Genomic DNA, 18,075 nt, shown 5'->3' on the forward strand with positions numbered 1-18,075 from the left:
GTCCACAGTTCATCATATTAATTCGGGCATGGATAAGGCTGTCATTGTGCATCATATTGTGTCTTGACAGCACGGCCCTGCCGGGCAGCTCGACAGTAAAGGATCTGGATTCTCATATATGTCTCTCAACGCATGAATATTGGAAATGAAAATGATGGGCACATATGTCTAACGCATGAATGGAATATGGTGGGTGAAGAGAAAGAAGGAAGATACACCAGCAGCAGCAGAGGGTGGGACTTGGGAGTTGGGAGATTGACTGATTCAACAAAGGAGGAGGGTTATTTTGGAGAATTCATGGTGTACAAAACAAAGTAAGTAAATTATTGGTTTCGATTTTGAAGAAATTCTCATCGCACCGCGTGGAAGTTTCTACGCAAGCCCGTCGATGTCCTTCTTCACTCGGTTGTCTGCGTCTCTTCCTTCTTTTGCTTTGTAATTTCAATTTGCCCAAGTAACTCCCTTTCTATCTCCTCCTCACCTCCTTCGTTCGATCACTACTTCACATTCCTATTTAAATTTAAAACACCATGGCATCGATCCCATGATCGAACGAACAACTTCATTCATTGCTCACACACACACAGAGAGAGAGAGAGAGAGAGAGAGAGAGAGAGAGAGAGAGAGAGAGAGAGAGAGAGAGAATTAAGGCGGCAATGGATAATCTGCCACCAGGTTTTCGTTTCTACCCAACGGAGGAAGAGCTGATTTCCTTCTATCTACGTAACAAGCTAGAAGGGAGGGGACCAGACCTGGAGCGAGTTATTCCCGTTCTCGATATTTACTCCATGGATCCATGGTTCCTCCCCAGTTAATACCTCTTTAATTAGGGTTTAACCCCTTTCTTATATGCTCTATCAACTCCCTTCGCATTTCTACTCGCTCATCATCTTCTTCTTTTTGGTTCCAGATTTTTCAGGGGAGGTGTGTCATGGAGACCCTGAACAATGGTTCTTCTTCACGCCAAGACAAGCGAGGGAAGCTCGTGGAGGAAGACCCAACCGAACCACCAGTTCCGGATACTGGAAAGCTACTGGCTCTCCTGGCTACGCCTACTCCTCAGGGAATCGAGTCATCGGAATGAAGAAAACCATGGTGTTCTACAAAGGAAAAGCTCCTAGTGGAAGGAAAACTGAGTGGAAGATGAACGAGTATCGAGCTATCCTTGGACAACCACCCTCTTCTTCTTCTTCTTCTTCAACTAATTCAACTCCAAATCCAATTGTGAGTAACTAATTTTTCCCTACTTACTAAATATAGCATTTTTTTTGCTCACACGGACGTCGAGATCTCTTGTTATAAGGGCTTGGGTAGAATTCATTCTTAAAAGCTAGCAATTAAGGAAAGAGTACTAAATATAAATTAACAAATTTTGCAGTTAAGGCAGGAATATAGTTTGTGTCGTGTGTACGTAGGAACGGGGAGCTTGCGAGCATTTGATCGAAGGCCCTCAGGAGCCATGACAAGCGAGATGGCAATGTACCAACACCAAGCAGCTGCTGCTTCTTATGGAGCTGGGACGACCAGTGGGACTGGGGATATGACCACCACCACCACATCTCATCGTCAGGACAGTTCATCCTCAGGTGGAGATGAAACTACTCATCCCCCTCAGACTGGTGAAAGTAATGATTGGGAGATGACAGAGGATGATCTTCAGTCCCTTTTGAACTGGGAAAACTTAAACTGGGATTAGTAGTAGACTTAATTTTAGAGAGCTAGCTTTGGAAATTAATTTGAAATATTGGATTAGATCACAGGAAATGTAAATATTTTAATTCAGGGATATTTCAATATTACTACTTGTTTGTTTTGGGAAGGGTTTAATTAGCAAGAACTAATTAATTTCATCTCAATTCCAAAATCACTATTACTAATTGTTCTATATTCAGATTCTGTATCATGTATCTCTGATTTTCGAAATTTTTATTTCAAAAATCGATCTTCTTCCTGTATTGTCCTATGAACGAATTTATTTATTTTTAATTAATGAGATCCCAGTGTTGGAGAAAATTGTTTAAAAGATTCCCCTATAAGACATCATTAGGCTCTGTTTGTTTTATTGTAAGATTATATTTTCTTTCTATAAATGATATTTTACATGAAATTTATTTCATATTAAGTGTTTCTTATTTTTTATTGTTTTTTTTTTTTAACATTTAATGTCAGAAAACAAAGCAGAAAAGTCCTATTTTAAGGTTTTAAAAATTGGAGTCATGGGCAAGTGGATGGATCCATCTTGGGATCAGATGGTGCCAAGTCTTCTTCGTTCGATCGAGGAAGAAGAAGATTAGGTTCAGTTGTTTTTAGGGGAAGGGTAAAATAGTCTTTTAAAAAATCTAATCTGTTGATATCATTAATTAACAGATAAAAGCCTAACCCGTTAGTTTTTGGGCTATATTTGATATTTTGGTACTTAATGGGATTGCATTAAAATAACAGGATAACTCAAGCGATGGCGCTGATAATTTCGCTTTATTATATATATAGGGATGACTTACAACCTTGCTTGCATATGCAAAGATTCAGGGCAATCCTAGGACAAATCTGGGGCTTTTAAGATGGTTGGTAGATGGTCCAGAATGAAGGACAGTGTTCCTAACAATACCCATCTTTAAAAAAAAATCCTTACATTACAAAGAATTATATTGAATGCAAAGTATATAAATTAGGGGAAAATTAGGGGGAGGAGTTATATGTGGTGAGTGTGGCACTTGCACATGTGTGGGGCCCAATGGGAATGCGCAAAGGCATCAATAGGGTGGTCATTACTGCCTTTCACGTGGTGAGGTGGTCTTTTCGCCCCCCCCCCTCTGTATCTCGGCACAAGGTGCACTCTCCCCACAAAAAACTTTCTTCCATAAATTAAATGACATATCACATTACCCTTGAAATAGTTATTTTAAGAATCACATGTAACCTCATGACATTAAATTTATGGGGGAGCGATTTTCGCCTTTCATAGGGGGTGGGGTGGTCATTTCGCCACCCCATTGTGCCTGGACATGGGTGGTATACTCCCCCAAAGAAAACTTTTTCTCCAAAATTTATATAATTCCAGTGACAAACTAAATCTCATAACAACCTACCTATGGCTAAAGTTGTAATTGCAATAGTATATAATCTCAATACTAAAATCAACCTAAGCTAATTTTCAATGGTTTACCAAAAAAAATTAAATTTCAATGACAAACCAGTACTAGCTACAACTTGCATATGAGCTAAAGTTGCAAGTTGCAAAGGTTTGCAATTTAATCAATAAGATCAAAAATGAGTTGAATCAAAAAAATAAAACGAACTCCATACCAGCGGGCCATAAGAATTCCGACCACATGAATCTTTATCATCGTATCTTATTCAATTTTTTTTTTTTTACTTCCTTGTGGGGATCATATCCATTTTCATGTATCAATTGCAACAATTGATGTTAAATCTATTTATGACCGACTTTCCCTGCATTCACCATTGGGAGTTCAGATGCGCGCGGGGATACACGGAGAGTATTTTAGGAAAAATAATAAAACCCTATAGAGGTTTGTGAACCCTAGGATGATGTGGTGAATCTTCCCATCTAGTTGAGGAAAACTTTACTTTCTCCATTTATCAATGATTGTCTTTTATATAATCTTTATAGACTTCTGAATAAAGTGGCAGTTCTAAGACCCTTTAATGGTAATCTGTAATTAAAACACATTTAAAACCGAAAAGAAAAAAATATTTAAGTGTCACGTAAAATTCCTTATGTGAGACATGGGTTCTTCAAAATTCATTAAAAATTACCTTATAAGAGTGCTTGAAAGATTATTATACAAAGCTATCTTGATGTTTAAAGTCATCACAGGATCACTTTAAAGTATCTTAAAATGGTAATAAATGTGTCGCCCTAAGGCTTCCAAAGGGCTGGGCTTTAGAAAGGCCAACTTTCATAATCAGGCTTTACTTTCAAAACTTGGCTGGAGATTGCTTCATGAACCCTCTTCGTTGTGGGCCAGGGTCATAAAGGCCAAATACTTCCCCAAAACTAGCTCAATTGCGCAAGGAACTTTTATCGGCCTGAGTCTTGAGAAAACACTGAATACCGTTTCCTAACAAGTCTTTCTGATGCAGAGGGTCCGTCAGAGACGGCAACTGCAGAGCATACTCTGGCATGGAAAATAAGCAGTTCACACTATATTAGAATGAAATCTCTGGTTCAAACTATATGAATAGTGCCGACTAGCACACCAAAAGCCCGGACTTGTGGGGAAGGCGCGACACTAATTACATATGCAATACGTCCCTACGCGGGTCCCACCACGCTTTCGCAGCACGGTGCAGTGCTGCCAGTACAGCCGAGGACCATGAATGCTTCCGCAGCGATTCGATCACGCGACCTCCTGGCTCTGATACCAACTATATGAACAGTGCCGACCAGCACACCAAAAGCCCGGACTTGTTGGTTGTGTGGGTAATGGTGCCTGGGCATACCTCAACTGGTCCTCAAGAAGCCTCTTTTCTTTTTCGCGGACAGCAATAAGAGCAGATGCATATGAAACATCTTTTACAGTAGTAGCAATATGCATGAATTCTTGATGGAGAGTCTCAATCCTTGTTTTGAGGTAACGAACATCAATTTCATTTTGCTGAAGAGCAAGAGTATGGTGTTCCTGGTAAGAAACCAATTTGTGCAGGTATTGGTTCTGGACCAGGGCATTTTCTGCTTGCCAATTGAGCTGGGCTTCAACAGAAGAATTGACTGGCATCTGTCCCATATTATCAACAACATTTGGCAGAGTGGTCTTCCACCGATGGCGACGGCGATCAGAATCTTCATAATCGACCGTGGGGGGGAAAGTCCTGTTGATGCCTTCTGAGCCTGAGGCCATAAAGCAGGGAATGGGCTGCTAGACTTGTTGTTGCCAAAGTATCAGGGGTGGCGATGCTGGTGGTGGCGGTGGTGCCGAAGGTAGATCTCGCTTGCAAGTAGCAGGAGGTGGTTCCTGAAAAGTAGGCTCAGGAGCTGGAGTGACAGGAGGACAACAACCTAGAAAGCAAGGCTTGCTGGAGCCGTATTCAACGATGAATTGGTAACGGCCTCTGTCTTCACCAAGGGGGCCAACATTAGGGCAACCTGTCTGATATCGTAGCCAAAGAGGATCATGGCCTTTCTTTTTCTTCTTCTTAGGCTTTGGAGGAGGTTCAGGCTCGTCGTTTGTATGATCGCAGTCAGGACAGTTACAGACGTCAAACCAAGTATGGCCAGTCGGGCCCGAGAATCGATAGATCGGAGCACCAAAACTGTCAAACGCCTCTATGGGGACATGAGGTAACCTCTCTGGAAGTTCTTGAGGGTAGATTGGGATAGCTGTGCAAAAATCAGCTGGCCTAGGGTAGGTTACCATGGTTTTGCCGTCATCAAGAGGCTGGTAGACAGGATTCGTGGCAGTGATAGGAGGAGTTGTAGCTGGGGTGTTACGAGTTGACTCATAGGCTGTGATCTAGGATTTGGGGATCAGCTTGATCAGCTCGACATGGCTGATCTGTCAGGGAACATGAGTGATCGAAGGGATTCGATCTTCATCGATCTGGACAAATAGTACCAAATCGTTATTGGAGAAACCAATGTTAAGATTCATGGCATGATTCTGAAACCTATAACAGATCTGATAGTGAAGAGTCGTTACAATGGCTGATTCTTTCTGAGGGGCACCCGTGAGCTGAACAAGAAATTGCCAGGCATCCGAAAGATTGGGATCCTGCAGAGAGACATTGTAGTTTGGGTACACTATATAGAAGATTGTGCCGTCATTCAGAGTGGTCTGGACATCAGTGATGGTGGCGTGAGGAAAGTTACGGAACCTTGTATCAAGTAGATTAAGGCGCATAGCCACTGGAAGTCCTTTTCGACCATGACAGGTAGCAGTAATCTTCACAGCTCCAAGATGGAGGTGAGTGTAACCAAGACCGATCCACTGTCGGATGAGATCTGGGCTGATCTCCATCAAAAAATACTGTTCCTTACCGCTGGCAATAATCTGATTCTGTGAAAAAAGGGGGTGCTTGGACGTATTCCTTGAGACCAGGGGTCTTTTTTGGAGAAAGAATAGTCCGAAACTTCATAGTCACAGAGGTGGATGCTTTAGGGAAAACATCGTAGGGGTTTATGATGGGAAAGTTTATGGGATGTATCTGTTGCTCAGCCGGATTGTAGCTGAGTTCGTACAGGTAATCGACCTTTGCCGCATGAGAAGTTTTGAGAGAAACACCAAAAGAAGAAGGGGGTTGAAGAGACATGATTGATGAGAAGTGTATCTTATCCTTAAGAGGTACTCGTTGTATAGATCCAAATATGGGTTAGCTGTCAGAATATATATATGAACAGTGAAATAAGCGCTGCCCAGAGTTCAGGCTGAAGGTAATCTGAGTGTGCTGGGATTTATAGCGGTCACTGCCTGCAACCCACACCTTGCTCAAGGAATTTTTATCGGCCTGAGTCCTGAGAAAACACTGAATACCATTTCCTAACAAGCCTTTCTAATGCAGAGGGTCCGTCAGAGACCTGTCAGAGATGGCAACTGCAGAGCATACTCTAGAATGGAAAATAAGCAGTTCATACCATATTAAGATAAACACAAGAGCAGAGCTCCGGAGGATAAAATACACAGAGAAGTTTAGCCAAACATGGCTCTGATACCAACTATATGAATAATGTCGACTATATGAACAGTGCCAACCAGCACACCAAAAGCCCAGACTTGTGGGAAAGGCGCGACACTAATTACATATGCAGTACGTCCCTACGCGGGTCCCACCATGCTTTTGTAGCGCGGCACAATGCTACCAATACAGCCGAGGACCATGAATGCTTTCGCAGCGATTCGATCACGCAACCTCCTGGCTCTGATACCAACTGTATGAACAGTGCCGACCAGCACACCAAAAGCCCAGACTTGTGGGGAAGGCGCGACACTAATTACATATTCAGTATGTCCCTACGCGAGTGGACTTGGAATAGCATAACCCAAGTAACCTGTATTCTTCGAAGGTTGCTGTGTCGACGGATTGGAGATGGATGTTCTACCTCCGTCTGGTATGATAAATGGCTTCCTTCACTTCCTGATAATCTTGCTTGCTTCTCCCCTAATCACCTTTTCAATAATAATAAATTCTAAATGTTTGCCATTTCAAAGAAGGATCTACTTGGAACTATGAACTCATTAATCGACATATTCCCCCAACTGTTGTTCCTCTCATTCGATCTATTACTTTCTCTGCATCTAATGATCAATGGTACTGCCTGCACTCAAATTCAAGAAATTTCACCACTAAACTTACTGTCAAGCATTTAATTTCTTACTCTAGTGCAAGCTCTGAGAATGCGGCCACCTGGTGGAAATTTTTTTGGAAACTTCGACTTCATCCTAAATTTAAAGCTTTCTTTTGGCGTTTGCTTAATGCAGGACTTCTTACCAAGGATGTTCTATCAAGGTGGAGCCAGATTGACTCGACATGTGCTCTCTGTGGAACTGGGGTTGAATCACCATGCCACCTTTTTCTTTCTTGTGATTGGATTAAACGGCTTTGGGCAGCTGGACCTTTGGGGCTGAGGACTGACTCTCTGGCCTTTAATACTTTACTCCAGTTCTGTCGGTTCTTTCATTTACAATTTTGCACTGATAAGGATTTGTTAAAGTGGTTTTTTAGTACTTTCATAATAACATGTTACTTTATATGGTTGTGTCGAAATAGGTTTTTACTTCAGTCTGTACAACCTAATCCTTCACGAATATTACAGGTGGTCTCACAATGGCTGGCTGACTTGAATATAACTGTTTTCAACTCGAATTGTACACAAATGGGGTGTATCCCTGATGCTGCCATTTCTCTAACCTCACCGGTTTTTGCTCTGCCTCATTATGATTATTCTATATTGATCTGTGCAGGACTCAGTTCACCTGGACTGACAGGGGCCGGGTGGGCCTATCTCCTTTTGGTTGATGGCAAGTTTAAGTTTTTTGATGCAGGAAAGCTGCTTTGTACAGTGGATGTAGAACCTTTTGCTGTTGCAATCCTTAAGGGTCTCAACCGTGCCGCCTGTATTGGGTTGTAGATTAAAGAAATTTGGTGTGATAATCAATGGATCACTGATTCTCTCCCATCTCCAACCAAATGCCAATGGCCATGGCACTTAGTTCCTAAGTTGTTACAAATCTTAAATCTAACCCACCATGTCTCCTTCCGTCCTATTGTAAATTTAGTAGGGCTGTCGTTACTAACTTAGCTTGTAATGCTTGTATGGACTCTGTTTTTTAGTGGTGTTTTTGCTTTGGTTTCATAAAAAAATATATATATATTAAAATACCTCATGATGCTTCAAAACTCACAAATAGTGACAATAATAATGAATAAAAAAACTTTAATCCAAAGAAGCGGCCAAATAAGAAACTTTCCTCCAACTGTTATAAAAAAAATATTAAACAAGGACAGAATTTTGTACTCTTGGATGACACACAGATATCACAGGGTATTTTGATCTTGGTTCAAAATAGAGCCGTCACCGGTGGTTAATTCATAGATTGTGTCATAACCATGGAACAAAAACTCGATTGAAACCTGTCGAGACCATTGAGTTAACTTGGTTTCCCAGTTTTTCGAGACGAGTTGATGGGGGATTTTATAAAATCCCTGGATTCAACTGGGTTTCGATGGTTTCGACCATATTTCGGTGGTTTCGACACATATGCCTATCGAAACTAGGGAAAACTTGGCTCGAAACTAGGACAGACAGGTATTTATGCCAGAAATTGTCGAAAACCAGGACAGACACATAGTTATGTCTAATAGCATTTAAGTAAATGATTTCATTTACTTAAGATAATATTCATAAATAAGCAAATACCCCCTACTTGAATCCACTAAAAATAGTTAAGAAATCAAATTTCAAAAGAAAAAAAAGTCAAACCCCCAATTCAAGAACAAAAACTGGATTTTCGACGGTAGGTGCAATTTTCAACTTTTTATTGCTGGGGTTTTTCTCAAATCTAAAAATTCCATAAATCTTAATATGGTAAAACTAAGGGTGTCAATTGGGACGGTTCTCGGTATTTGGGACGGGACGGTACCGGTACTAAAAGTGCCAATCCCAGTACCGTCCCATTTAGTTAACGAGACCAAACCTAGATCCCAATCCCGATTACTAGCGGGACGGGAAGGTACCGGTTCTTAAACGGTTCTAAGCACTGTAGAAAAAAGGAGAAGAAGTTTAATTGTTTCTAACAAGGCGGGTTTATTTGTGTTGTGGAATTTTTTCACTATCATGAAATCTAAATTGTCTACTATTTTTTATAAAGCAACTTAAATTATGAAATCATAGTTTTACTTCTTCAAACTCCCTAAGATCATATGTAATAAGCTTCTCATTTTTTTAAATCTAGAGAAGTCCTACAAAATGGAAGAATCCCGTTGTGTTTCCTCTTTGATTTTCCCAAACAAAACTTTATTTATCACACATGTCACACGGTAGTATGGTACGCAGTACGAAGTGCAAAAAGGAAGAACCTGGTAGATGTAGTTGGTCAAGGGAGGAGGGAGTAGCACTGTAGTAGGTTCTGTGAGGAGAGACTTCAAGCTGCGGCTGTTGACCTGTTGTTCCTCTTCGTATTCAAAAGACAATTAGTGAAACCTTAATGAGTCGTAATTCTTATACCCTTTCTTTTTTTTTTTTTAAAAGATCTTATATACTCATTCTTTTTAAACAGTACTAGTAGTTTCGGTACCATCCGGTACCTAATTGGTATTTCGGTACTGCTACCGTTGGGAATCCCGTCCCAGAACCATCCCGTCCCATTTATCATTCGGTACCAAAATCAGATACCAGTACCTTCCCATTTACTAATGGGATGGTCCGGTACCGGGTTTTAACGGGATGGTATTGGGACGGTTCCCTGTTCCAGTCCCAAATTGACACCTTTAAATAAAACATTGCTAAAAACCAAAAGTGCGGTAAAATATTTATTTGTTTTGATGTCCAAAAAAATATTTTCATTCAAAGTGATTTTGACAGCATTCGCATACATCAAATTAAGTTTGACCGGTACATAACTCCTTCAATATAAATCAGATTTAAGCAATCTTGGACTTATTGGAAAGCTATCAAAATAAAGCTTTCTAACAATCCAAGATTGCCTAAATCTCATTTATATTGAAGGAGTTATGTTCCGGTCAAACCTTGTTTGATACCATGTCCAAGAACAATATACAGTGTCAAACTTTGTTTCTTTCCCTTTACTTTCAACCAGATAGATTCTTAATCAAGATTTTATAATTTAGAATCGAGAATGGAATCGATCACAGAGCATTCGGATCCAAATCAATCTGAATCAAGAATCTAAGTTATTTTATGGTGAAATCAAAACGATTCAGGAATCGAGAATCGGCCCATGAATCAGTCTGATCCAAAATGGATTATAAAGAAAATGACTAGGAATCTACCAATTCGAAACTGATTTGGCTGATTCGATTCTGATTCAAGAAGCAACGATTAAGAGCAATGGAAATTGGTATTGGTGTCAGCCAATTTCAATTCGAATCGGTCTCGGATTCCCAATTTTTTAAAACCATGTTCTCAATCATATCTGATACGCAACTTCCATCATAAACTCCATTACTCTTCGTATTCAGGTATCAAAAAACATCAGTACAACCTTAATTTTGTTTTGCAATTTTTATTATTTCTCACCATGTGATTGAAGTCTGAACTTGTATAAAAAGTTCATGAAAATTGAAAATTTGAGTTGGCCTTGTGGGGTAACTTAATTGGATGCTGTTGTCAAAATAGGATGCGCGCCTAAATGCGAAACACGACGTATCAATTTATCGTCACCACTACCCTACGGTGTACGGTGTACGGTGTACGGTGTACTTGTTCATTGAAACATAAACGAAGACAATTTGTTAAAGTTGTTCTTAAAAGCAATTCGAGATTGATCTTTTGCCACATCTAGGTGTGACAAATTCCACTAATAAGTAATGTGTAAAATTTAGGCAGGATTTGCCGTCTCACTCGATCAGCCTCATCATTCCAACACTGCCAATAGTGAAGAAACACACAAACAGGCACCCACCAATATAAGGAGAAATAATTTAAATTTTAAGATCTCGTTCACATAGTCAGGAGCATGGTTCAAAATTTTGCGATATATCGCTGAATTTCGGTAATTTCAACACTATCGAGACGAGATGGGCTTCCGAAATGAAAAAAGTTCAAATTTCGTAAAAATTTCGATATATTTCGGTAAATTTCATAGAAATGTTGTGTATTGAGTATCATATTTCGGTATATTTCGGTAATTTCGTAGAAATATTTTGTGTAGTGAGTATTGAACTATTGACTATTATGGAGCTTATGAGTTATGACTTATGAAGTTATGCACTTCTGACTTTATGAGTTTAAACTTTAAAGTTTAAACTAAAGGCTACAGTTGGCTTTATTTTTGTTTCATTGCTTTGTTTAAATTTCTTATTATGTCTTTTAGTACTTAAACAATGTGTATTTAACTATTTATACATCAAGGTCGGCGATCGTATACTGTCAATCAAGAGTGCATACCCAAAACACCACTTTGAGTTCAATTTTTTGCAATATGAAGATTTAAATGTGTTTATTTGACTTCAATAAGGGTGTACATGAAGTATCAGACCTTAATATAGTCAAAAATCCACCGAGATGGACTGTCGAAATATGGCAGAAAAAATACCATATTTCAGCTGTCTCGACAAGTCCGAGATACCGATATATCACGAGATCGTAAACTATGGTCAGGAGAGGGCGGTGAGAAACTTTAATTTGAGTGACAATTTGTGTTTTTCCACCTCACTTGTTTTAGGTCTACAAAGAGATGTCACCAAACTCTTCATCTAAACTAATTGTAGGATTTATTTCCCTATACACACGAATACATAAGGGTCTTGCCTATACGTTAATGAATCACCAACATAAAATAGAGGGATCTATTCATATCGTTCACCATCGTATGCTGTGAGACGATTCTTTGACTCCCACTAAGCATGACAATGTTCGTTTTCGAATCTCTGTAACAATAACGAACAATGGAGCTTCTAGGTTTTTCCCTCTTGATCTCCCATAATGTTTCTCAGTGATGGACTGATATGAAACTTAACATAGACATAGAAAGGACCCATAGTCCTTTATATAGCTAGATACTGTGATGCACTCCTCCTATTAAGGATTGTTATAATTGGTAGTCTATAGGTTTCCTCAATTAAATCCATTTACTATGTTGAGACATATTTGACCAATAAGTTATGCATCTTCTGGAAACGTGGTTGTCAGCCAAAGAAATGCAATAATTGAATTCCCCGTGTAAGGTGGACCGCCTTATTCCAACCTGAGTGCCTTGCCTGAATAAGGGTAAGGTGGTCATTTATCGTCTTGTTGTGTCTTGACAGTAAGGTCCTATCGGGACAGCTCGACAATAGAGAATCTGAATCTGCGCCAAAAAACTATATTATATGAAAAGAGACACGTACATGGTTGAGCCGAGTCCTAAATATTCTCCCCGTGTAAGGTGTAATACATGGTTACAGAATAAGTTGGAAAGTTTCAAAAAAGGAGGAGCGTACTGAAAAGGGCATAACCTTGATGAGGTTACCTAGCTAGGGTCTGCAACGGTGTGTTATGTGTGTGCCACGGTGTGGGTGAGGCTGAACAGTTGAAGACGCTCTAATTAACTCTTTCGAAGGAGTCAAGAGTCTTAACCCACAAGACAAATTCCATGAAGAAAGACCAAAAATGATCTCTCTCTCTCTCCAATTTGGATCCTCTACTATACTACAAAAAGGGAAGAAAGGAATTCCTTTCCTTTCCTGGTAAACTATGAATAGTGATTCTTAAGTCAAGATATTTTCCAAGTAACGCGGGGGTCCCCTATCTTATATTCTTCTTATGACTCTTCTTTCTCCATGGGGTGAGTCCTTCTTGTTATGACTTTTATTTTAATGATCCTCTCCCACGGTCATGATTCCTTCTTCTTATGATGCTTTTATGGCTTTATATGTTCGGATCCGACTCCTTTACTTCTAAGGCGGGCGGTACTTCCGTGTATCCAATTTTGCCCAGCATACAAGGTGGGCGGAAAGTACCGCCTTACCCCAGCTCGGGCAGGGCGCTCGGACAGGGGCAAGGCTATACTTTCCGCCACCTTGTATGTGGGGCAAAGTTGGGCGCATGAAAGTACAGCCTGCCTTGGCAGTAGAGAAGTCTCTTCCTTATATGTTCCCTTCCTTCCATCGCTGTCTACTTGTTCATTGTCATAAATACCCTTATATGTTGTTGTTACAGCCGGTGGAAGTAGAGGATGTGGATATATCCCTTTGTTATTGCCCCCTCTTTTCAAATTCTCTTCTTTGTTGTTCACCATTTACTTCAGAACCTTAATGATTATGAAAGATTTTTTTTTAAAGTGTGGATTTGAAAATTTCACTTCCCTACCCTTTAATTTTCGTTACAATCAAATGGAACCTCATATATTTATGGCAAGAATTCATCCACCGTCCATGTTCTAATTAGGGCAAATGGAAGTGGTGGGTTACTAATCATCTAATAGGTGATTTTATGAAGGAGAGAGAATGTGTGTGGAATTTGCAGAACAATGTTGTGTGGGTCATTTTCCAACATATTTATTTAGTCCTAAAATATGCCATGAATCACTCTCGATTTCAATTCCTAAGGATTTATTTGCGTTGCAAGAGAAATAAAGAGAAGGGAAGTTAAATCAAATTATTACTAAAATAATATTTTTTTCAAAAGGGCAATAGATCGTTTTCTGGCAGCGTGATCCCCAAAGCCAATGAGATGAGATTTTTTATTTCATTGGAGTAAGGTGATAATTTTGCACCCTAGTTCCTATATTTGGGCACAAGAGCCACATGCTGAGCAACTTATTTTCTCCTTACATAATTATCAAATATTGTATGACCCACCCTAATAGTTGGTCCATATCTTCTAACCATGCAAACTTTAACATACTATAACTTTGAAAGGGCTTATGCCTTGTGAATATAGAAATAAGCTTTTCTCTTCGGGGTTTAACCTAGCAGTAAGTTCTCAATCTGTTATGTGCCTAATGGGTCTCAATGTAGTATATGAACGCTATATGGGGCTAGTTTAGTATGAGATAGATTAAAAGAGCTTGCTTTAACTCGTTCCATCAACTCCTTGTTCCATTAGCTTTGGAATTTTTAACATATCGATCAAATATTTAACATTTGGTAATAAAATCGAATACCATGTTATGGGTTTAAGTCACCGAAAGGACTTAGAGAAGGGCTATCTAGAATATTGTAAACAGACAATTGTGGAACCAATTAGTTATTGGTTCAATGCTTTGATTCATGAAGTCATGGAGCACTCTACTGAGACGGATTCTTACAAAAAAAAAAAAAATTCCCCGCCTTTTTCCATCCCTTACCGATTTCATGGCATATTGGGAATTTCATTATTATTGAATTATACAGTCTAGATCTATAGATAAATAGGAACAAAAGAACTATAACAATTCCAAGAAAAATCTTGACTCGCATGGCAAATGTATTGATTTTTTTCTTTCCAAGCGTAGAATTATGCATCAGTAAGCTTTATCAGAACCTTACAAAGCCAAAATCTTGACTCTTTACATTGGAAAGGAAGAACTTAAAATGATAATCAATGCAGCACACAGTTCTAAAAGAACCTTAATTATTAGGGAAAAAGATCTCAGTCCGGGAGTGTGACCTACACCAGCATTTGCAGGAGTCTATCTCTCTCCGCCCCATGTTCAAAGACACCTCTGCCCCCTTATATTAAGGAGAGAGATAGATACATAGGAGTGCTTGCGTAGGCCGCACTCTCGTATAGAAAACTGTTGCCCTAATTATTAATAGCAGCATCTATGCCCAAAGATGCATGTAACCCAATTTAGGGAATAGGGAATAGGAAATAGAAAGTAGGGACGAAGGACTAGATCGTGATCCTTTGTTGTTGACTGCCTGTGCAGCCAGTGTGCAGCCACACACAGACAGATGCAAAATGACCATTCAACCACACCTGGGCAGCATGCTAGGGCAGTCATTTTGCCCCTGCCTGTGTGAGGCTGCACACCGACCGCTAGGGCATCGACAGCAGAGGGTTCAAATTGCTAAGGACTAGGGACGAAAGTACTAGGGAGGTGTTCCGCACTTTCATTGTTCATACTTTAGCTTACGAGGAACCTGGCATTGTTAGAGAGCAATTTGGATCCTTTACTGCCAAGCTGCCCGGTAGGACCGTGCTGCCCAGGCACAGTGTTGTGCGCAATGTCTACCTTACCCCTGCCCAAATGCCTTGCCTAAGTGGGGGTAAGGCGATCATTGTGCGTAGCACCGTGTCTAGGCAGCACGGTCCTGTCGGACAGCTCGGCAGTAGAGGATCTGCATCTGTCAGAGAGTAGGTAAATTCATCTTTATAAATATAAATCCCTTGAGATTCCTTTTCGTTGCTCATGATTGGATCATGCATGACATGCACAGATGCAACAAACCTTCTCCATTTTGATTGAAAAAAAAAATTGATGATCATAATGGTGAAAAGAAAGAAAGAGTGTAGTGACATTACACCAGCAGAGGTAGGGAGATTGACTGATTCAACAAGGGCAGGGTTATTTTAGGGATTTCACAATTGGACAAAACAAAAAATGAAATATTGGTTTCTGTTTTGAAGAAAGGAAGAAATCCTCATCGCACCGCGTGGAAGTTTCTACGCAAGCCCGTCGATGTCCCCTGCACTCGGTTGTCTACGACTCCTTCTTCTTTTGGTTTATAATTTGTCGAAGTAACTCCATCTCCTCCTTCAATCACTACTTCACAATCCTCTTTAAATTTAAAACAGCCAAGGCATCCCATGAACAGCTTCATTAGAGAGAAAGGAGTGAGAGAGAGAGAGAGAGAGAGAGAGAGAGGGAATGGATAATCTGCCACCAGGTTTTCGTTTCTACCCAACGGAGGAAGAGTTGATTTCCTTCTATCTACGTAACAAGCTAGAAGGGACCCGACCAGACCTGGACCGAGTTATTCCAGTTCTCGACATTTACTCCATGGATCCATGGCTCCTCCCTCATAACTATATATCTATCTATCGTTAATTAATTAATGAGTACGTTTTCTTCTTCATGTCTCCCCTTCATATTTCTGAATCTGTTTTTCTTATGTTTTTGGTTCCAGAATTTTCAGGAGAGGTGTGCCAGGGAGATCCTGAACAATGGTTCTTCTTCACGCCAAGAAAAGCTAGAGAAGCCCGTGGAAGAAGACCCAACCAGACCACCAGTTCCGGATACTGGAAAGCTACTGGCTCTCCTGGCTACGCCTACTCTTCAGGGAATCGGGTCATCGGAATGAAGAAAACCATGGTGTTCTACCAAGGAAAAGCTCCTAGTGGAAGGAAAACTGAGTGGAAGATGAATGAGTACCGAGCTATCCTTGGAGAAGCCTCTTCTTCTTCAACTAATTCAACTCCAAATCCAATTGTTAGTAACTACGTACTTTATCCCTACTTACTAAAGATTGCTTTTGTTTTGTTCACGTAAATAGAGATTTCTTGTTACGGACTACGGACTTGGGTAGAACTCATTCTTATAAATTTTACAGTTACGGCACGAATATAGTTTGTGCCGTGTCTAAGGGTCGGGGAGCTTGCGAGCGTATGATCGAAGGCCCTCAGGAGCCACGACAAGCGAGATAGCAATGCACCTACACCAAGCTGCTTCTTCTGGAGCTGGGACGAGCAGAGGGAGTGGGGACATGACCACCACCACATCTCATCATCAGGATAGTTTATCCTCAGGCGGAGAAGATGCTCATCCTCCTCCTCCTCCTCCTCCTCAGACTGGTGAAAATACCGATTGGGAGATGACAGATGAATATCTTGGGTCTCTGTTGGATTGGGAAAGCTTAAACTGGGATCAGGCTTAGAGCTTTGGAAATTTTAAATATTGAAGTTATTAGATCGATCGATCACAGGAAATGTAAATATCTTAATTAAGGGGCATTTCAATATTACTAGCTAGTTGTTATGTTTTCGGAAGGGTTTAGCAAGAAAATTTTCAACTAATCTCAATTCCAAAATCTCCATTACTGGTAGTAAATTGTACTAATTTCGAAAGTCTTCCAAATCCAGGCCGGTATCCTAGGGCATTCCAGTCATTATTATTATCCCGATCAACAAGGGGAGTCTGAATTAGTTATTTAGCGAAAACAAAAGAAAATATTAAAGGAGTAACATACTGTCCTTATATTTTATACTGAAATAACTCATGTTTATTCCAGTGAAAAACTAAAGCTCATCACAACCTGCCAATAGCTAAAATTGTAAATTACAATAGTATGTAACTTTAATGTTGAAATGAACTTACGCTAGGGGTCTGAGTTTGGCCTTATGAGCCCTGATTCGTCGTGAGCCCGAACAGGACCTGGGTCAGATTTTTTAACCCTGAGAACAGGTTAGGGTTTCAATTTTCAAACCCGAGGTCAGGGTCGGGTTGGACCAGGGTTGAGGCCTCAAGCTAAGCCCGGCTCGACCCAGCCCAACCCTTATTTTAACATTATTCTTATGTTTAGTTATTTACCATAAATATGTATATATTTAATATAAATCTTTTTTTTTTTTTTATAATGATTATGTTTTAACTTTTCTGTTTTGGTTAGAAACAATTTAGCTTTTTAGGGTTTCATTTCCCCAATCTCAATTAATTTCGTTTCACACTCTTACAGTTTCACTCTCTCGTCTTTGTTTTCTGATTCTCTCCCTAGTCCCATGGCATTACCCTTCAAGCCACCGTCAAGCCTTCAACTTCTCTCTCTCTCCGTCTTTACCTCTTTGGTTTAGAGCACCTGAAACACCCGTGCCATCCAACATCCTGAAACCTCTTGCTGAGTGAGAGTTAAGACGAAGAACAGAGGAATTCTGGCAAATGTCAAGGCTTGAATCGAAGAACGAATAATCATTTATCATCAATAAGTGATGGACGAATTTGTCTTTTTGACATTTGGAAATCCTCTTCCCCATGC

At 40.1% G+C, this 18,075-nt stretch overlaps 1 protein-coding gene and 1 pseudogene across 1 annotated transcript; both read left to right on the forward strand.

Moving 5' to 3' along the window:
* Positions 1-581: 581 nt before the first annotated feature.
* LOC122638428 (NAC domain-containing protein 90-like) lies at positions 582-1,696 on the forward strand (the record flags this gene model as incomplete). Its single annotated transcript, XM_043831363.1, has 3 exons — positions 582-810; positions 911-1,224; positions 1,379-1,696. Coding segments are annotated over 3 exons (861 nt in total), but the record flags the coding sequence as incomplete, so codon positions are not given.
* Positions 1,697-15,974: 14,278 nt separating this feature from the next.
* LOC122638561 lies at positions 15,975-16,996 on the forward strand (annotated as a pseudogene).
* Positions 16,997-18,075: the final 1,079 nt, after the last annotated feature.

Source organism: Telopea speciosissima, chromosome 1 (assembly GCF_018873765.1).
Source record: "Telopea speciosissima isolate NSW1024214 ecotype Mountain lineage chromosome 1, Tspe_v1, whole genome shotgun sequence".
Taxonomy (NCBI): Eukaryota; Viridiplantae; Streptophyta; class Magnoliopsida; order Proteales; family Proteaceae; genus Telopea; species Telopea speciosissima.